This window comes from Chaetura pelagica, unplaced genomic scaffold, assembly GCF_000747805.2.
Source record: "Chaetura pelagica isolate M959 unplaced genomic scaffold, ChaPel_1.0 scaffold90, whole genome shotgun sequence".
NCBI lineage: Eukaryota > Metazoa > Chordata > Aves > Apodiformes > Apodidae > Chaetura > Chaetura pelagica.
Genome location: NW_009953496.1, coordinates 13,828,507 through 13,850,927, shown reverse-complemented (window position 1 = coordinate 13,850,927; position 22,421 = coordinate 13,828,507). Strand labels below are relative to the sequence as shown.

The following is a 22,421-nucleotide window of genomic DNA, read 5'->3' as shown; positions in this document are numbered from 1 at the left end:
GTACCCCCAGCCTTGGGGCGGCGGGGAGGGTCCCGCTGCTGCGTGTTCCTGCCTGGGGGCTGGGAAGGGAGAGTAAAATTAGTATTTTAAGATTAACACTCCTTTCCTTAGTATACACCTGCATGTGTGCTCGTTGTCAGTGGCGAGGTAGCTTGGCTTATTTAACGTGTATTAGCACAGTTCTGAAATAACCGCGGCACTGTGCTTAGGAAAAAAAACCCAAACACAACACAAAAACAAACAAACGAAAAAACCCCAGCAGCTTCCCACTACCCAGGTACCACTTCAGTCCGTTTGGCCTGCCTTTATAAGGACAGCCTTGTGCAGGAAGAATGCATAATAAAAATACAGTTGTTCTTTAAGTGATAGCCGGTTCTGAAGGGGGAGCTGAGTAGGGCTGAGATGTGAGAAAGCTGAATGCTCATCTAATGTACTGATTTTGTAGCAGGCTCTTGAGTTTTCAAACAGTTCCAGCATCCTGCAATTCGAATCCTACTTGCAAGTATAACAATGTGAGAGAGTGAGTCTGAGCAACAAGGCATAGTGTTTGAACTATTTGCTGGCTGACTGCAACAAGTGATAGTTTGGAAGGAAGCATAGAAATGGAGTGGTAATCTCTGTGTCTTAGATGCAGCTTCAGTGTAAGAAATGGAGAATGCTGATGGAATAACTGTTTTCTTGTAGTGTGACTTACTTTGATGAAAGGCAGAGGGTTACAAATTGATGTATTGTGGGAGAAAGTTGTGAAGAGTGAGGAAATCGAGGTTCCATCAATGGTAGCTGTTAACTTGGGAAGGCAAATGCCATGAATCTGAACACACCCCACATCCTTCTTCCTGCAGCTGTTTATTGTAAGCACGATATCGTGTGATCTGGGATACTCCTTTGGTCAGTTGGGGTCAGTTGTCCCAGCTTTGTCCCCTCCCAATATCTTGTGCTTCCCCAGCTTATTTGCTGGTGAGGTAGTGTGAGAAGCAGAGAAGGCCTTGACTGTGTAAACTCTGCTCAGCAATAAGGAAAACATCCCACTTTTTCCAGCACAAATCCAAAGCAGAGCCTCATAGTAGATACAACAAGAAAACTCTGTCCCAACCAAAACCAGCACAGATTGTTATTTACAGTAGACAGTATGCAATTTCTTTTATTTCCAGTTGTTATTAGTTGAAAAGGTTGAAAACTGTTCTTTAGAAGTTTGCATTTCCCTTAAGGGTTGCCTAATGTGGTAAAGTAAAACCCTCTTTATGACTATAAAGAAAAGAAACTTCCAGTACTTTGTAATTGTGGGATATTTGCAATAATATGGGTTTCTGTTCTATGTATATGTGGAGACGTTTGCAGAAATTGCTGGATATCGTGCTACAAACAAATATTGAAGTCTCAGCAAGCAGTGATATATTTAGTCCCTGAAGAAGTCTATATAGACATTTAATTGTATTTATATAATATGACCTCATGAAAATTCCTTTTAAATAAAACCTAAATGATGCACAGTCTTGTTGAACTTTGGCCTCTGCTCAGTGATATTACCCCTGCCAATTTCAGTTTATTTTGTTAATACTAGTATATAGAGCTTTGCTTTAATTTCATAAGATCAAAGGGAACAAGCTGTCTCTTTAAATTTTTCGGATTTTTTCTAGTTTAGTAATACAAGCTCTGAATGACTTATTTTCAACTGTGTTCAGCTGTTCTTATGGCAGTGCGTTAGGCTGTTGTAGCACTATTCTGATTTTTGTGTTATCCCCAGCATCTACCATAACATTTAACTTTAACTCACATGTATGGTATACCTTGATGTTCACTTCATGCCATATGCTTTTTGTGTCTGGATGAGAGTCCTTTAGGTTGAAGTAAGGTTTAAACTTTCAGGAATTAAAAAGTTTATACCTGTACTGGCAGGGACTGGTCTTGGTGACCAGTGATGTTACAAGCTCACAGCTTGCTTGCTTTCCCTCCAAAATCTTGCTTGGAAGACAGGGGAAAAAGTGTGTCTCTCTCAGCTAAGGTTTACAGTTGACCCAAATTTGAGTAGTCAGAATTACTATTAGCAATAGTAATATTCAGCAAAGTTGAGCTTCTTTAAGGATGGGTGAGATATCTTAAGATAAAGATAATGGCGCAATAAGGAAAATGTGTTGTAAAGTATTGTGAAAGATGCTTGGGAAAATGGACAGCATGCACAAATTGAAATAATGGTGAAGATGCTCTGTTTTCCCAGGGCTGTAATAAGGAACACACATCTTACGAGGTTTCATTACGAAGCAAATGGGGCTCTTATGAACAGCTGGAATAAAATTGTGATGTTCTCGTTGTATTGATTATGTAGCTTCCTATCGTCTGTGTCTTGTCAAGTTTTATTAGATGTCTAGGAGCTTGTGGCTGCAGTTAAGGTGGCCTACTGAGAGATCTCTAAAGCCTTTATTGAGGCAGGATGGCACGATCTATTAGATTCTTGTTGAACTACACAGTCATGCAGAATTTGTTGACAGATGTAACACTAGCCTTACTGATTTGAAACTGCAGTGTGACACAGATCATGCTTGGTGAAGCTGAATCAGTTTTCATTTAAACTAAGGGGAGAAAACAAATGTCTGCTTTTTATAGAAAATAACTTAATGTTTTGTATCTCTAATTGGTATGATTTGTGTTGACCCATGTGCATCCAGGCCAGTCTTTGAGTGGTGAGTCACTTTTCCATTGTGACTCATTTCTTCATTTAGGTGAATACATAAATATGGGGTATGTAATCAGTATATTCTTTTAATTTTATTCCTTTCTACCCTACTGACATTTGCTGCATACTTAAATTCACTGCACTTCTTCAAAAGTTACCTCAAACATAAGAGAATGGCATATTCCTGAGTCTTGGATAATAGTTTCCCATATATAATAGTAATTAGTGCTAGGTTAAAAGATATAAATGGAGCCAGGTTTTATGGGCTACTATGTTAGAGCACAAAACTAGATTTTTATGCTATACGGTTCTTGAACTGTAATAAAGAAAGACAGGAGTAAAATTGAGGCAATTACCATCTGATTTTAATGTCTAATGGGATGTTGAACACTAATAGATGCTGTTTCAGTGAAACAGATAGAGGTCCTGAGACCAACTTCAATATCATTATGTTAATGTTATACACTAGATTTAAAATGGCAGCATCTTGTGTAGCTCCCCATGATGTTTTGGCTAACAGCTGTACTGAGATGCAGGCAGGTGATACCTGGTAGTTTAAGCATAGTATTCACGTGACCTGGCATACAAGCAGCTCCTTCTGTTGTTTGATTCCCCGATATTACATGTGGGTTCTCTTTTTTCCCCACTAAATATGTAAGAATAGCTTTAGTGCTTGAGAGTAACGTGATCTCTGTTCTATGGAATGTCAATGTGATCAATTATAAAACTGGGAAGGAGGACCATTCTCACCTTATGTGCAGACATTTTGTCAAAATTGTACAAATTGTTCCCTTTAAGCTGTCGTTCAAGTTTTATGAGGCTGCTAGAATTAAAAGTTAGTCAAGTTCAAAATAACCAGTTTGTGGTAACAGCATTTCACCATGGTCTTCCTTCTCCGTCTCAATTCCAGAGTTTCGTAGTTCCAAAGATGCCAATACCAGGCAACTCACCCTCCTTGACTTCTGCTGATCCAGATGATAATAGCACAGGGAGAGGTGGAAATGGGGAATAGCCTTTGTTTAAAGAAGTGCTTTACAAGTAAGGTATATGAGGCTCTGAGACTGCCTTCCAGACCAAAAGTCTCTTCAGAAACTGGGTTTCTAATCTATAGGTAAGACCAACAAATAACTATGTAATATTAGATTCCATAGTATAGGCAGGAGAGGCAGAAAAAGGACAAAGGCCAGAAAAAATGAGATTTTCAAATGTGAGTAAAAACACATGGTGTGTGCGCATTGTGTCAAATATGATTAAGCACTGAAGAAGAAAAATAATTCAACTACTTCGTTTCTCCACTTTTTGAAGGGTCTCTAGAGTTGTTTGATATTCAGGCACAAGTTGCCAGTATCATCATGGGTAGGTGTGTAAGGTTACTTCTTCCTGTCATGCAGACAAAATAGCCTAGTTCTTTTTTTCTGGTCTTAAGCTGCATGTGAATTCCACCCTGAAATTTGAAGCTGAAAAATTACTCAATAAAGAATTTCAGAGCATAACAGTGCTATTTGGAAGCAAGGACTATAAATTTATGGATTGATGCAGTTAATTCTGGTGTGAAAACTGAAGATGATGTAGATGATATGAAGCATGGCATCCTCTGTGACCCGACACAAGGTCTGGTAAGATGTTATTTTCTGTCTTTGTCTACAAATGCCTCTTTCAAGAGAGAGTCAACTTGAGCCTGAATTTTTTGCAGCAGATCTTTCAGTCCATACTTTTATTCTGTTTTGTCCTTTAGCTACTCTTGTAAGAGGCTGTTACTGTAGCCTCACCTGCCAGATGAGAACTGCTTGCAGACAGTGAACACAAAGCAAAATACTGTAAAATTGGAGGCTTCCCACTCCTATATACATAAAACTGTACTTTGACCATAACTAGAATTCTGTGGATTTCACACTTTTTCACCCTCTGAAAAGATCCATTTTGTTATTCCCCTGACAGTGCTTTGCTTAGGTTTATGCATGCTTTGTGATGGAACAGCTAACCTCAGTGGTAGCAGGAAAGCTATACTGTCGTTTTCTTCCTCCTGATTTGAACAAGAACAGCCACTCTTAAAAGTAACATACACCCTTATGATGACCTGAACCATCAGGCTATCAGGCTGTAGTTACATGTCACTGCATTTTTCTTTTTCTCATATCTCTGCAGATTGAAGGTTTTTGGAAATGGGAAGTCATAAAAAATGGGGGTAGTGGGAAAATGATACACTGTTCAGCTGTCACGGGATGTTTTGTTCTAGTTATTTCCTCCCTTTTACCTCTTTGATTTTAATCTGTTGGTAGGTGCTGAACTGGTATCCCAAGTCTGAGAATCTTTAGCTAAGTGTTCTTTAATCAAAAATATATTATTTTTTTTAAGTTAATGTTTAAATAACTAGTCATTGCATTCAGGCCTAGAAAGTGTCTGTGTGTCTGTCTTGACATAATCCAAGCTTCTGTTCTCTCCCATTTCTAGCAGTGGTTCTGGGTCTTTGAGCTTTCAGCTGTGTCCTTTTTGTTTTGCTTGTGGGCTTTTGACTGTGTCAGTTGCTTGTTGGAGTTTTTAATTTTTGTCTGGGAGCAATGCATGTGTGGCTTTTCTGGTACTATGAAATGTAGGTCAAGATTAATAAGTTTATTCTCAGAGGTCTTATGTATTGATATCCATTGACTATAGTGGGGACTTACACTCAGTGCAATATCATCTGTATTGAGTCCATCGTGGACACCCAGTGCGTGGTCAGCAGAATTAGTCTTGTATACATTGAGGTCTTGGGATGGGAGTGTCTAGTGTGTAAACAAGATTATGGTGCCTTGCATGTGTCTACCACTAGGCGTCATAAGTGCAAGCTGAATTTTGCCCCTAGTATTTGAAATATAAACTAGGTCTTTTTGAAACTTGTGGAGCCATGACCCAAGAATCACTGTGTTAAACCAAACAAATAGGGAATAAAGAGCTTTGTTCATCATTTTTGCCAGTTGAGCAACTCCTTCAGAAAGAATCAGAAGACCTAAAACATGAATGCCTTCAGGGAATGAGTGGATAGCAGCTCCTAGCCAGAAGCTGTCATCAATCTTCCACCTGCTAGCTAATAAGAATGGCAGTCTGGCTGACACTTTCTTTATGTAGAAGTCTCTTTAAAATGCTTCTACACTTTGTTGCTTTGGTTCCTAATGGAAATCCATGTATCTCTTTTTCAAGAGCCACTCTTTCAAGTGGTCCTCTTGAGCCTCTCCAGAACAAGAGTTGACTATCCAGCCGTAATTAGAGAAGATTATCCAGGCAATAGGGTTGTTTTACCCAATTAGACAAGACCCTAACAGGTCTGTTCTAGTTGATCCTATTTTGAACATTAGGATTAGGCTAGGTGGTGTTAGGAGCTCCCTTCCAGCCTTAATGGTTCTGGTTTTTTTATGACATTCTGTAACTGTCCAGTCATAGTGTTTGTAGGAGATGATACTGTGTCAGAGACTTCAAGGATTTTGAAATCCTTTTGAATATAAGACAGTAATTCTGCACTAACAGAGATGAACTCACCATTTTAGCAAAGCTTTGTTCATGGACATGGATTATCATTCTGTCTGCTTTTTCCATCCTATTTTGTTCTGCTGTACTATCTTTTCTTCTGCTGTAGCAGAAATAGCATGTTAACACATGGGATAGTTTCAGAAGAAATTCCTGACTCTTCCCTTTTTGGCAAACTGTTCTGTTTGTAGGATAGAGAGAAGAAGTAGGACAACTTGAAAGCTTCACAGAATTCTAGTACGTTCAGCACTCTTGATGCCACTTTACTTGATTCTTGCTGCCCAGGTTGCCTTTGAATAGGCAGGAGGCAACTAATTGAGAAACAAGGTTGGGGTGCTTACAGTATGTATGGCAAATAGCCAAAAGTACGAGGCAGTCATTCTCCACAGAAATGCTTTTGAGGAAACTGTTGCCTCCTACACTCAGCTGGGCAGGAACACTTCTGATGTTGTTCAGAACTGTATTTTAGTTATGCAGCTTAAGTTACACTCTGTGATCTTTGAGTTTTAAGTCATGCTTTCAACCCCAGGAGAGCCTTTGTAAATCTGCAGTGCTATTCCACTGTTGGCATGTGTGTGCTTGTGGGTAGTCTGCTTATGTACATAAAGAAACTTAAATTGGTGTTGATTTAATACATAGATGCCAAACAATGCATTTATTTGAAAGAGGCTTTTTACTGTTCTCACAAAATTGTGGTATAAAGATCCTGCATGTTTGTTATTTGTATGACTAACCAGCATCTGTTCTGTGCTCTGTTTCTTGGAGTTACACTTTGCTTTGTTGATGTTATGTCAAACTGTAGAGACCTGATGCTTATTCAGCTTTCTGATGTATCTGTACTTCACTGTGTCCACGTGTGAGTCATCAAGAATTAGCCGTGGAACTAGTTTAGTACCTATTGCATCTTGTTTTAATTTCTGAGAATACTGGATCCTTTTGGTCATTGAGGAATTCCTGGCAAGATAAGTCTTCTGATGGTGTTCCAGCTCATTGCACAGTAGGAAAATTCAGTTCTTTCAATTACAGGCTAGGTATTTTGATAGTGTTGCATGTTTTCAGCTGGAAAATGAATTTGCTTCACTTTTGAAATAGATAACTTACTCAGAAGACTAGAGTATGTAAGCTTTAGTAGGCCTATTAGAACTGAAGTTTTGTACCGAATACTTGCAGGCAGTTGGACTAGATGATCGTTGTAGGTCTCTTCCAACTGAAATACTCTTAACTGCAGAAATACACCAGCTGTTTTCTTTCATCTTGAGTTTACAGCTCTCTGCATCTCAGTCACAAGACCACAGGGTTTTTTGAACCTATAGAAGTACATAGAAGCCAAGTACTTCACTCTAGAATGGCATAGGCTCTTAATGGTATGAGGAAAGTTCATTAAAAATATAATTAAGCACATGAAAATACAGTGGCTCTACAGGTTAAAGTCTTCCATTGTTGGCTTCTAAAACTGTGTTATTTGCCACTACTATAAGCCAAGTTACACTTACTTAAGTAGAAAACTTGATCTCAGTGTGATTTCTGTGAGGAAACTGAGCAAAATCTCATCCTCATGATCCAAAGGAGTTGTGTGTATGCATTTTTATGTACTGCCCTTAAATGCGACTGCCTTAGGTACTGTTGAAGTAGGAAGTGAAGTTCAGGATCTTAATTATTGCACTAGGATGTTATGGGCTTTTTAAGCCTTTTATAAAGCAACAGTTGTGTAGTGGGTGTAACTAGTAACTTACTCTTTCTTTATGAATGTCTGTCTTGTACACCATTCATGTACCTAATGAAGGTCAACTTACATGATTGCGTTTTCCTAGCTTAAACTTCAGAGACCTGATTTAGACCTCTTTTTGGTCTAATTTTATCATACAGTGGTGTCAACCTGTTGTGCAAATAATCCAAAATCTGTTTTGTTCAATATATCCACCATTGTGTTAGGAAGAGTTTTATTTCTGTGGTGACCTTGGTGATAACCAAAATAAATTTTGTCTACATTTTAACAAATAAAAGATTCCAGTGTGATCACATACATCTGATCTTTGGCTTAGTTTGTGTAGATTTCAGTAACCAAATATAGGGAATATGGGGTGATCTGTAAAGAATATAGTATTAAAGGCAGTTTAAGTGCAGTGATTCTGTTTCTAGTCAGTCCTGCAGTGTTTATAGGAGTTAGAGCTTGATGTGAGAGACCTCTCTAACTACACTATTTTGTTCTTTTAGTTTACTACGAGAGTGTTGCAGTGCTTCTAGATGAGCATCAGCACATTTAGATTGGCAATTCTCATTCATCTTTAGTGTCTAATATTTTTGTGGCGTGATCTAATGCAATTTTATTCTTGAGCTACATAACACTACTCTCTATTTGCTCAAAATTCTTTTTGCCTTTGTATGCTTATGCTAAACAGCCTAAGCTTTCCTTGTTCTTCTGTGTCTTGTCGTTTGATATAAAATTTTTGTTTCCCCTCAGGTTTTAGTTCAGCTTGATTTGTACACAGCAGACTTAAGGCCAGAGAAGATTTTAATTTACATGTCTCTAGATTCATATATTAATGCATTTAATTTTCCCGACTCGGATTAAAAAACACTTGGCCTAATAGAGTCTCAGATCTCATTGTCATTGTATGTTACCTGTCACAGTAGTGGCTCAGTCTCTCTTATGACTGATTAGCCACACAGGTGTTTATTTGTAGCCACCTCCAGCTTAGTAATTGCCAATTAGGAATGTTTGCTTGTTCCCCTAAGTGTAGAGCCCCTCTACCTCCTCAGGGGTGAAAAGGGCTGTAAGGTTTTATTTCTCTCGTTAATCTTTATAACCTTGGTAACAAAGGCAGCAGAAGATTGAAGACTCTCTTTAAACCTTTAGGATTTGGGCCACGTATTTGTGTTATTACCGTGCAGTACGTCCTTTTGGTCATAGGTCTAGATGTAGCATTGGGGAGCATTATTCCATGTGTATAATCTCAAACTGTGTTCAATCTATTCCACAAAACTGGTGTGGCATACACAACTCTTGCCCCTGCCACCCACCACGTGTGCACACAGAGTCTGATGTGTGGCAAATCTAGGCAGATTCAGAACACGATCATCTTTAATTGATGATCATAAGAAGTCAAGTGCTTCTCTCACCTTCACTCACCCTCAGTATCTTGTTTTCAACACTGTACATCTTACAGCATAAAGAATCTATCAGTTGTAGTATTAAAGCTCTGTCAGATTCCAGGAGGTGAAAGAGCACACAGAATGTGGCAGGCACTTCTTCACAGTTCAGACTCTGGAAACATCAGCATGGAAACAATCTTTCTACACATTACTCAGAACTAAAATGACAGCAAAGTCTACCATGATAACACAGAACTCCAAAATATGGTGGTCCCTGGGCTGTGCTCATCTAACCTAGAGGCTTAGAACTTCCTCCAGTTGTCACCGTGTGGCCAGGTGTTCAGAATCGTGTCTTCCTGCAGTAACATATAGCAATTGGGGAATTTTTCTTCAGATTGCAGAACATATTTCCTATATTTCAAGTTCCTATAAAACTTTAAAAGCATCTTTACTCCTCAGTAGGTTGGAAGTAATGAGCTATCAGTTTTACCTTGGAGAAAGAGAGACATGATAAGCTACTGTTTTTGAAGACTTACTGTAGATTAAGTGAATGGATGTTCTACTTTCATTAATTCTTGCTTGGTCTATACCCTATAAAACTTCTTGGATTACTATCTACTGTCCCAGATTTTGTAGGGAAGCAAGAGCAGCTGGAAGCCACAGAGAACTGTTTGCACTGCTTTCAGCTGCATCCACATCACTACCATTCCTGGCCCCTAAACCTTTTAGTTTATCTGTTTTCCTGTCCCACTTTCTGATCTGTTAGTTTTGGAGAATGCCTTGTTCTAAGAGGATAGATTTGCAGTGGTCTGTGCAGCAAGACTTCCCTTTTTTTCCTTGTAATTGTCTTTTTACTGCTGTTTGCATTTCTTTCTTGTTTGACTACAGGCTCAGTTCCAGATAATTCGCCTCAAACTGATTTTTCTTTTCTACACTGGTGCACCAGGTTTTGTAATGTGAATACAATTTTCAGTAATTTCCTCAAAAAAATACACAGTAGAATATATTTAATTAACTCTCTTGTACCTTTTGCATTAAAGCTGTATATAAAATGGGCAGTTTTCATTGGCTTGACTCCCAGTAGTGTATCCCTCATCTTCGTGGTCTCTCTCATCTTTCTTGAGGTCTTTAAAATTGCATCTCAAAATTATATGCTTGTTTCAGAGACATCAGTCTGCTACAGAAAGTGATGAAGTGTTCTCAAGTGGGTCTATTGACAGACCCCATGAATCTGTACAGATCCTCCTACAGAGTTGTGTTGACTGGAAAATAACAGCAGTAAATAAGCATATGTACTTGGCTGTCATATGGGTACAGTGAGAGCGACTCTTATTCCATTTTGGAACTCCAACAGGTTAAATATCTGATGCTGTATGCTGCCAAGACACCAGGTGAAGGAGAGTTTTGAATAGGGCAGAAGAGCTGCTCTATAGCATCAGACAAGACCGACCTCCTGAGGTTAAGCCATAAGCCAATGCTTGTGAATATCACGGGATATCTTTTAAGTAATTGCAGTAATAAAACCCAGAGGAAAGAGCATCTTCTGTCATCTGAAAAATGTTTTAGAATCTCAGCTCTGAGACTGTTAACTGCAAAGCAGAGTGCTTCTTTGGAGCATGGAAAGCTGCTGAGTATAGCAAGATAGATATTCCTCAAGAGTGTAATTGCAGTGTTCATTGGTACATGGGGCAGATTTGCCCAAAAAGCTTTGGACTGCATGCTGATTTTTTTTTTTTTTCACACTAGAATGTATTTAGAGTTCCAAACAGATCACACTCATGTAGTCATGGGGTTTTTTTCAGCTGCATTCTTGTGATACCACCTTCTTCATTCTTTCAAGGAAAATGTACTGTTGGGATACATTGCTTCCTCCTCTCTTCCAAAGGCTTGAAATACATATGGTTCCAAGCAAGGACCTTGTCATGCTGTGACGGCCCAAGTAGGGCAACCCAGGGAGATTCAGATTAGACCCCCTTGCTTTCTAAACTCCTTTGTCTCAGACGTTGCCCTTCCAGGGAGAATGATTAAAATATCATGGAATTGCTCGACCATTTGATACCCTTTGATGAGATTAAGGTGAAACGACACTCAAGGTCTGTATTTACATATTAGGTTTAATTAAAACTATAGAAGGAATATGAACACTGCAATTACTATCTTAGGCTGCACGATCATTTATATCACATGAGTACAATACGTATATGTTTAAGCTGCACAACCTGAGAAAAAAAATTATAGTTTGGCCTTGCATTACTTAATGATGCTAGGAAGGGAGAGAGAGTAGGAGAAGAAAGTTTATAGAGACAGAGATAATAGAAAATCACCAGTCCTGGATCCAGCGTTACGCCTGCTAACAGGGGAGAGAGTTGGTGTCAGTGGGGCTCCCCAAGCCCACCATTGCAGCACCCTGTTTTATAGGCAGTTTCCTTTTTTTGAAAGGATGAGCAAGTGTGTTTGAGTCATAAGCCTGAGCAGCTGGAGCAGACCTCCTCTGCCCCCTCTCAATTGCTGTACCTGCAGGCCGAAGGCCATATGCAGGCCATCAGCTTTGTTTCCATCCTCTCAGGCAGTCCTTTTGGGATGCAAATGACACTTCATGTTTATGGGTTACAATGGGGTTTTGATACCAATTCCAGCAAGTATAGGTCCTGAGAATTGGTCCCTCACACATGCCCAGGTGTCACTGCTGCTTATTTCCATTCTGTTGTCATTATTGGGACTTACTAGTTGTCCTAAGAGATGACTTTGCAGTTCTGAGAGGCACTGGCACACCTGTGAAAGCCTTGCAGGCAATAAAGATATCCCCCTCTCTGCACCCAGCTGCTTCTTGTCTACTGAAAACTCCTGCCTGTAAGATTGGATGCTGTTTTGGTGCTGGCAGCTAAACCACATCTTTGCTGAAGTAAATCTGTTGCTGCTACGGATCTAGATATTTTTTCAGAGCAGGAGAGATTTCTGTGGAGGAATACTTCCCTCAGTATTCATACCCTCCCAAGGTAGGCATTGTTTCAGCTTGCTTTCTCAAGCATGGGTATTGGAAATTGTGAGAGCCCCATGTGAATAAGGATAAATGAATATATCAAAACTGGTCTGGTATGGCTTTCTGAAGCAATGCTAATGTGTGTATGAGTTGCATTTTAAAAAGGAAAGAAAAAGTGAAATGTCTTATTTGGTTTTTTTTTTCTTTGTGCAGTACCTGAACAGATTATTAGAGAAACCACATTTCAATATGAGAAGCATAAAATCCACTGCAGCTTTGAGGAGGCTGACTTTCCTCAGCAGATTTTGAGATGTAGAACTGCATATAGTTCAGCAGTATCTCAGTGATCATTTGCTTTGGGAGAGCAGCTTCCTCATGTTAATTTTGTGTACAATGTTGGCTACACCGGAGTTAATTTGCTTTGTAATAGCTCCTGTCTGCTATGTTTCTGATTTGTGGTGAAAAAAGTATCGATGGTACACCAGTGTCTTAGTTACTGCTGACCAGAGCTGGTACACCACCAAGGCTTTTTCCATTTCAGAAGCTGCCCTGCCAGTCAGTAGGCTGGGTTTGCACAAGGGGATGGGAGGGGACACTGCTGGGCTAGCTGACCCCAACTAACCAAAGAGATATCCCTGTACCATATGACATTGTGCACAGCAGTAAAAGCTGGGGAAGGATGATATAGGGAGATACTTGTATTGATGGTGTTTGTCTTCCCAAGTCATAGTTGTATATCATGGAGCCCTGGAGATGGCTGAACAGCTGCCTGTGATGGGAAGCAGTGAATGAATTCCTTGGGTTTTTTGTTGCTTTTGTGCACAGCTTTTGCTTTATCTAATAAACTACCTTCATCTCAACCCACGAGTTGTCTCAATTCCACCTTTCTGATTGTTTTTCCTATCCAACCCTGGGGGAAGTGAGCAAACAGCTGGGTGGTGCTTAGCTGCCTACTGAGGTTAAACTGTGACATTTAGCAGCAGCCCTACTGGAGTGTTAAATGCTGCAGTGTTATAACAGTACTTAAGGAAAGGATCCAGGATAAAATTCTTAGATAACTTGCTTTAGACTCTGAGATCAGCAAAGGGCAATTAACTTTGTCTTGCTACTCATTTCTTTCTACTTTATCTAGTTGGCCACTGAGGAGAGCCAGTTGTGGATTTTGTCTTGTTAGCCATAGAATATGCTGGCAAGAGAACCTTATGCAAAGAAAATACAGTCACATGTTGGTATCTGTTTCAGGGAACAGTATTCTTAACCCATAATGGGCAAAATGGATTGTGCTTACTTGATGAGGACATTACTGGCAGCTTGTCACAGTTTTTTTGACATCATAGAATCATGGATAGGCATGGAAAAACTAAAAGTCAGGTTTCATGAGCAAAGCTTTTTTCACTAGTGTCTTTTCAGGCTTGCATGTTATCATAGGTTTTTCATAAGGTCATCAGTTATTCAAGAGATTGGACACATGCAAAGAGTAAGTGATCATGTATAAACTAGTCAGAGCTCAAAAACAGCTTAACAAGATGCTCTACTTAGTCATTTTCATGACAACTGAAGCATATCACCCAGATACATGTGGAGATAAAGTTTATCAAGGTGTAGTTAAAAAAATTCTCAGATCTATTAAGGTGATTTTTTTTTTTTTCAGTTGTGAAGGAAAATAATTTATTTAAGAGAGTTGTAGGATGATAGTGTGTTCTGTTGAGCTGCAGTAGGAGCCATTCTTATAACAGAAGTCTTTTTCTCTCAGCAGAATTATTTTGTTAATAGTCTACACCAGGTTACTCATATAGTGTCTGTACACTGGATATTAAATTTAAAATTGGAGTTTAGATAACATGTTTTCTTCCAAATCTCTTCTTTCCTCTTCCAACCCACAATTTTTATTTGATCACATAGAATTGATGAAACCAAGGATGATCTTTTGCAACAGATAAAAAAAATCTAATTATATAACTTCTTATTATATAAAAATAAAAACTAATATGACATCATTTCAAGTTACTGAAATAGGGATGCATATGAAATATGCTTCCATATAAATATTATCATTTTGTTGATGAGTACATTATTACTTAATCAAATAATACTTGCATTTGAGTAAGGGGGAGCAGATTGCCAATGTCATCAGAAAGGGGCCCATAAAAGAAAGAGGCAGATAAGAATACTGCTAGTTCTGTAGAAGTAATTGGGTTACCATGTGTTTCTGCTGCTGTCTACTTCTAGGTTTTTTGTGTGATTAGTAGTTGTAGCTTACTGAGTGATTCAATTGCAGTGCCTCTATGCCAAAAGAGACCTGCATTTTGAGCAGCCTTATAGCACTTATGTAGGAAGATACCTTTTTAAAAATACATTTTAAAATTAATGTATGTTTAGTCTGCAAATGTACTGTATTAATTGTCAAAATATAGTCAGAATACTTCAAAATTTAACCTTGGTAGTGAACTCTGGGGTTTTAAAGCTGGTTTCCTGACTCAATTTTAGGTGTTTAATATATTAATTTTCAGCTTTACCTATGAAAGGATATGGACTACTGAAGACAAACTGGCATGGAATATGAGGGAAATTCTTACATCAGTTGTTGAGATTTTTTTAAGACTTAAAATACCTTTAAAACACTGAATTTCTTTACTTCAAAAATTTTTTTCTATCCCACAGTGTTCATACAGAAAGTACTGAAAAGACTCTATCCTGAAACTTCATCATCTTCTCATGCTCATACTTCGAGTGGAGAAGAGGAGGTGTCTCACAGAAATTTAGGCTCAAAATCCCAAGAAAAGAATTGGGATGATGTTCAGACTTCATCAGCAAATGCTAGCACATCAACTGATACACCCTGCAAGTCATTTCAAGGTGAGACTGCATATTCCTTTTTCTGATAAGATGCTTTTATATATATTTACTTAAGAACAGCAAAATACATACGTTTTTCATCTATTGATACAAACAGACACCTTTGAATACAAGTGGTACTTAATACCTGAAACACTTGAGGTTCAGTGCCTAAGTCTATGAAAGTCAAGGAACAGTGTTAGCGTATATGTGTGAATGCAATGTTTACTAGCAGTTAATATGAAACTAATATGAAACAGTGTTAGCTATAACTGTCTTTGATATAATGTTTGAACACAGAGAGAATTACTTACGCTCATACAACTCTGCTCAGTTATTAAAGATACACCCAAAGATTTGTGGGAACACATGATTCAGCCCTTCTTGCTCTCATTTTGCAACAAAGACTGCATGGGGAACATGAACCCAACAGAAGACAAATATCCATTCAGGGCGATGTTAGTATCCTGCTCAAGAGCCTTGTTTCGTGTGTGTTTATGCAAGGAAAGTGGCACCTGAATGTTTTCACAGGTAGGTAAAATCCCTTTTTCAAGTGGATTGTACAATGTGGATGTTATGCTAAAAGATGGGGATGCAAAATGAGGTAGCTGTAATATTACTAGTGGGTGAAAGGGTCTGTGCTTAAGTATAGATGTGAGAATTGCTTTGTGTTGTAGCTCACCTAAAATCAAATTTTGCCATGGCTGAAAGAGGTTATTAAACTGACTTGAAATGAAAAGACATGTTTCCTGAGAGTATAAAAAGCTTTCTGTAGGGGAGCTGCTCAGCCAAACCTGTTACTAGCAATGCTGTCTCCCATAACATCCTCATTAGGAAAATGAGGGAGTATGGGCTAGATGAGCAAACAGTGAGGTGGATTGAGAGCTGGCTGTGTGACAGAACCCAGAGGGTTGTGATTAATGGAGCAGAGTCGAGTTGGAGGCCTGTAACCTGTGGTGTCCCCCAGGGGTCAATACTTGGTCTGGTCTTGTTCAACGTATTCATCAATGACCTGGATAAGGGGACAGAGTATGTCCTCATCAAGTTCACTGATGCTGGGCAGAGAAGAACCTAATGAGTTTCAACAGGGGGAAGTATAGGGTCTTGCACCTGGGGAGGAAGAACCCTATGCACCAATATAGGTTAGGGGTGGACCTGCTGGAGAGCAGTTCTGAGGAGAATGATCTGGGAGTCCTGGTAGATAGTAAATTACCTGTGAGCCTGCAATGTGCCCTTGCCACCAAGAAGGCCAATGGAATCCTGGGGTGCATAAGGAAGAGTGGGGCCAGTAAGTTGAGAGAGGTCATTCTCCCCCTCTGCTCTGCCCTGGTGAGGCCACATCTGGAATGCTGCATCCAGTTCTGAGCTCCCCAATTCAAGAGTGAGAAGGGACTACTAGAAAGAGTCCAGTGGTGGACAACAAAGATGACTGGGGCACTGGAACATCTCTTATGAGGAAAGGCTGAGAGAGCTGGGACTCATTAGCCTGGAGAAGAAAAGAGTGAGGGGAGACCTTATTAATGCCTGTAAGTATCTAAAGGGTGGGTGCAAGGAAGATGGAGCCAGACTCTTTTCAGTAGTTCCTGGTGTCAGTACGAGGGCCAACGGGCACAAGCTGGAACATTGGAAGTTCCATTTAAATATGTGAAAAAACTATCTTTTTGTTGTTAATGTATTTATAAAAACCTTTTTTGTTATCACTCACAGCAGAAGCCAGGTTGAGTTCTAGTCATGCTTTTGCCTTTCTGGTGTTTTCTCTGCATGACCTAGCTAGATCCCTGTACTCTTCTTGAGTTACCTGCCTTTTTTTTGAAGGTGGTAGACTGTCTTTTTTTTTTTTTTTTTTTTCCTGAGCCTTTTTAAGAGCTCCGTGTTCAGCCAGCTGGTCATCTTCCCTGACAGCTTGTTTTACGACATACAGGGACAGCCTGCCTCTGCACCTCTAAGACTTTATTCTTGAAGAACATCTAGCCTTCCTGGGCTTCTTTGCCTTCCAGGACTGTCTCCTGAGGGACACTCCCAACCAGTGTCCTCAAGTCTGAAGTCTGCCCTCCAGAAGTCCATGGTAGCATTTTTACTGAACTTCTTCCTTACTTCACCAAGAAAGAAGAGTTCTATAACTTAATGGTCACTAAGCCCAAGACAGCCTCTGACCACCATATCAGCCCCTAGTCTTTCCCTGTTTGTAAGCAGTAGGTCTAGCAAGGCATCTCCCCTGGTAGGCTTATTTACCAGCTGTGTCAGGAAGCTATCTTATATGTATGGACTGCCCTGGCTTTTAGTTGATCAAATTGATAAAGTGCATATGCTTGAGAAATTAAACTCTAGCAGTACCCAATGCATTAAACAGCTTTAGAGACTTGCTAGCAATTCAAATTCATTTTAGTTAGCTTCTTTTTAGTTACTTACTCTGAAAACAGCTGTCTATTGTGAATAAACTGAAGTGCAAGTGAGATAATTATTACATGACAGTGTTGTCACATACTCGTGCTTATCTCAGGGTTTTAAAAATTCTCTCATTACATATTATATTACAGTGGTGGTATACTCTGCAAATGGGACAGATATATCCAGAAGTGAGTAGAGTATTTGATTGAAGACCCCAGCCTCTGATGGCTATGGTAGAAATGGTGCCCAACCAGATTTACAAGTTCATAGCTATATGTTTGGTGGGAATATAGAGATCTGGGGCTTCTGACAAAAACAAAAAACAAGCCTGTCTCTGTTCAGACTCAGTGGGCTGCCTGTATAATATCTGTAATTTGTGTTGTGACAGAGACAGGTTTGTAGTTCATTTTCTTGTTCCCCTAGCAATGCCTTTTTTTTTTTTCTGTGTTGGCAGGTTCCTTCCTTTTCCAGTGTTCTTATGCATATGCATTGACTCATTCTTCTCTTCTACACCTTCATTTCAAACAACTTAGCTGCCATAGAGAAATCTACTGGCCTCTGTGACAACTAAAAACAAATTAACAAGTATAAGTATGTAGCTGTTACCTAATTGGACTAGAAAATGCCAGCTTTAATTGTAAGTGTAAGCAAGCTCAAAACTTAAATGTAGCCAACTGCAGGAAAACTAATTAGCTGGGGAAAAGAAAGAGAAAAATGGCTTGTGTAAGAAATTGGTAAAATGGGCTTGTTTCATCTACAGAAGGGCTGATAGTCCTGCCATGAACCTCCCCATAGCATGGTAATTGTGTGTTTTAGCACTCTCGCAGTACATCTTGTCTCCCTGTTGGAAATTATTTTTAATGTGTTGATGTCAGAAAAGGTTGTGTGAGATGCCTCCTCTACTCCCATGTACACTGCAGGCTTTGTTACTTTAAGCTGCCATTGTCGTAGGTGTTTTCTGCTGGTACACGTGGTTCCTGCTAGTCTTTCCTGCTATCTGTAGCCTCTAGCCATTATTTGAAAAGGGAAAATACTTACAGTGGGAACTTGGTACTGAACTAAGTTCAGGGCAAATTATTTTTCCATATATTTTGTGCTTTTGTGGTTTGCGTTATTTTTGTACACAAACAGGAATGGATTTTTACTGTTTAACAATCATAGAATAAAAAAATTCTGTGTTTTGGGGAAAAGTTTACACCTTAAACTTTTTTATTCTGATGAGCATATCTGTTTATTTCCTGATCTAGTTGTAGGTAGGTCTCAGTAATGACATAATCACTCAATCAGCAAGGGTAATTAAGTATTGCAACTTAGAGATGACATTTTAGATTCAATGGTGTTGCATTTATTTTAAAAAATATATATTGATTGACAGGGATGTATCTGGCATTTGAAAAGTGTGAATAAAGATCTGCAGCACTAGTAGAAAGAACTGAGCTGAGTACTGAACTTGACATTAATAGCTTTATTCTGCTGTTTATACAGCTAGAATTCTTAGACATCTAATCAGAATATTTCATATAATATTATACCAGGACATATGTGAGACATCGAGGCTTTCAAGTTCAATAACTTAATACTTAGCTGTATAGTTTGTTTCATCATTACCTCATACATTTAACTTTCAGGCAAAAAAAAAATAGCATGTACCAGTTTTGAACATAGCTATCTTATAATTTTAAAACCGCTATCTGCCTGTATTCAGGTTCTGCTCTGGCAAGTGTTCTGCTTCTTCATATACTCAAATCAAGGTTTTTCCCCTACTTCACTCTCTCTCTTTATTGTTCTTTGTTTTCATTACTTTTTCCAAGAGGATGTAGACTTTTTCAACAGTTGATAGGTAAAAATTCATTCTCTGTGAGAACAAGAGGAAGAAGGATTTCTGCTTTTTTAATGTTTTTTTTTTCTCTGTGACAAAAAATGTCACTTCAAATGTAATGAAACTGAGGCTGAGTTGTAATAGTAAGTCCTGTCTCCAATAAAATGGGCTATAATACAGCCTTTCTAGGTATCTACAAAATAAAAAATTAGAGTTATTTTCTGAGTAAGTGGTGGTAAGAGCTTTCTTGTTCCTTTTTTTTTATTTATTAATTTCCCATCCCAACCTTGGACCTTGGACCATCCATTGTAAAATGGATATATCTTTATTGACCTTAATTTCCTTAAGTTTTTTGTTCCCATCAAGCTGAAGGAAAAGACGCTAATTAGGATTGTGTCAAGGTTTCTTTTCCTTTTAATGCTTCTGAGCATCAAACCTCTTCTCTTCCTTCCTTTTCTCGCTTCTCTGAAAACTTTGTTAATGTAATGAGGTCTGTAAATTCCAAGTTTGACCATGTCACCTTGATAATTTTTCCAGTTATTCCACTGGAAATATTAACAGAAAGCAGAATGGTTTAAAGTGTGTTTTGTTTAAAACTTAGACAACCATGTCATTTTTTTATAAGCCACAAAAAAAAAAATGCTTGTAAGGAAGGAAAAGCAAAAGAAAACAGGATCTTGGTTGTTTGGGTTTTTTTCATTTGTATGGATATATAATGACCTGTGGCATGGTTTAAAATAGGAATAAAACCTTTATATTAGTTTTTATGTCAATTCTGGGCAAATAATTGCCACCAAAAAAACTGCACCCTAATCTAAAGCCCTCACGAAGGGTAGCTTTAATTGCCCTTTTGTTGCAAAGAAACCATTAACAGCAGTTTTAGGTGTTGAAGATCTCAGCACTGCTGGGTAGCAAGTATATAGTTATATGCTTTTCAGTTGGGTGATGAATTTGAGTAAGGAAATATTAAGATAACTTTTGTAACAGGTGTTTGAACTTTAGTACAGTAGATTTTAATAAAATTGAAAGGTAATGCACAAGACAACTTAAAAATAGAATAAATAAAATCCACAACAGGCGGCTTTTCCTAACTGCACAAGGCTTAACAAAAAGGTGACTAAGAAGTATTTGGAATATTTAATACAGGATAATTACATAATTCGTTTGGATGCTGTCATTTCTCTTTACATTCTCTCTCCCTTATAGCCATACTTATGCTTGAACAGGAAGATGAAATGTAGCTTGTTGAATATTAATTAGACTCTTCTTAAAAAAAAAATATTGCCATGTGCTTAGTTGAAAAGGGTTGGGAATACTTCCTGCAAAACTCATGGGTACCACTGAGTAGTTGTATCTTGTTTCACTGCAAATCTAGTCATCTAGGACAAACTGTAAGACTGACCTGCAACTACCCTCTTCCTTTTCCATTCTCTTCAATTTGCATGCCCTTTACAAGGGGGAGCAAGAAGGGGAACTGCTCTAGGAGTTGGTTCCAGAGCATTCATCTGAGTTGGTTCCAGACTGTAAGCTGTAGGCAACTGTTAGCTCCCTAGGGGTCTGCCTAGTGAAACATTGTATTCATCTGAACTCCTGAGAAGCCTGGTAGTTATGGGGAACATGCAGATTGTCATACACTAGTCTTCCTTAGTTACATGTGGAAAAGGTGGGACGAAATATAAATTACTTGTTCTCCTCCATCAGTGTGATAACCGGCATACATCATTACAGGCTAAGGAGCCTCAGACTATAGCTAGAAAAAAAAGGAGTTTTCATTAAAAAAATAAAGTGTTCAAGACCTAGTTTTATTTATCTAATCAAGTGTACTGAGTCACTAAGTCTTAAAAAGGAATGCTTAGGAATTACTCCCATAACTACTGACTTTGTTTACTTCATAATAATTTCCATTATTTGAGAAGAGGGAGTAACCTCTGTAATCTAGACTTGCTCTTTTTAATGAAGTTAAGCTCTCCTGGTGATGTGAAGTGTCAGGAGGGAGTTTGGAATTAACTGACTTGAGTGACAACATGCTACCAGACACAAATGGTAAACACCTTTAGAATAATGAGCAGCCTTCTGTAATATGGCTAGGCTTCTACAAAAAAAAAATACATCTGGGAATGCAGTGAAATGTTCTGTTTCTTGAACATCAGAGCATAGTGGACTTCTGTTTGTAGATCAAGTAGCAGAAATTGAAGTCAGTCAAAATTCAGTAGTGTTGTCTACACTTCTAAGTAGTGACTGACAGTATTGTCAAAAAGAGTATTGGAATATACTGAGTATGTTATACTACTTCCTCACAATGTTCTCCAACAGTTTGCTGCTTGAGGATTTTCTGATCCAGAGGACAGCATGTACCTATTTAATTATCTGGGGGGTTTGTTTTTGTTTTGTTTGGTTTTTTCCCATTAATTTGTTTGTCTGTGCAATAGTGCAATTTGGAATAGAACATCACACTCTGAAGTTTTAGCTGGTGAGCAGTGAAATTTATCATTCAAAACAGAATAGCAGACGCATGCAAATTGTAAAGGTGAAGTAAACTCTGCAGAAGGAAATACTTTTGCAGTATTCTATTACGAGTATTGGTTCTAATAAAATACATGACAGTAGCAAATAATGTAATATGGTATTATGAGATGTCCAGAAGACATTGAGTTAACTTTTTTTATTAAGAAAGCAGTGAAGGTTCTTTGGAAGGAGTATATCTTCTTCAGCCAAAAACTGCCTTGAGTGATTCTCCTAGTTTATCCTAATAAAATACTGCCCAATCTATCCTTCTAATTATCTGTAATATTTGCATATGAAATTTTCCTGTTAGTTAAATTAGTAAGTCTGGTCACTAGAGGTATCAAAGCAAGCTGAACAAATTAAACTGTAATAATAAAATATTAGCTCTCCATAAAGGAAGTTTCATAATTTTGGGATAGGTAAGTTCATACCTGCAGTAGTGAACTTGTATAGAAATAATCTATCAGCTACTCCAATCACCCACCAAAGTAGCACAACGTTTTCATTATTGTGTGATGGTTGAGTAACACAAATGAACAGCAGTAAGTGACTGTCCATTCTTTGCTAGGCTGCTTGTCATCACTTTTTCTCTCTACCTAGTGTCAGTTGTCTCATTGAGGGAAAGATTC

The 22,421-nt window shown here is 38.5% G+C and overlaps 1 protein-coding gene across 1 annotated transcript in view; it reads left to right on the top strand.

The window, feature by feature from the left end:
* Positions 1-22,421, top strand: part of ERICH1 (glutamate-rich 1) — a 180,276-nt gene that overhangs the window by 117,297 nt on the left and 40,558 nt on the right. The window contains exon 2 of the mRNA XM_009999258.1: positions 14,907-15,101. Coding sequence (XP_009997560.1) covers positions 14,907-15,101 — 195 coding nt within the window. The remainder of the gene's footprint in view (positions 1-14,906; positions 15,102-22,421) is intronic.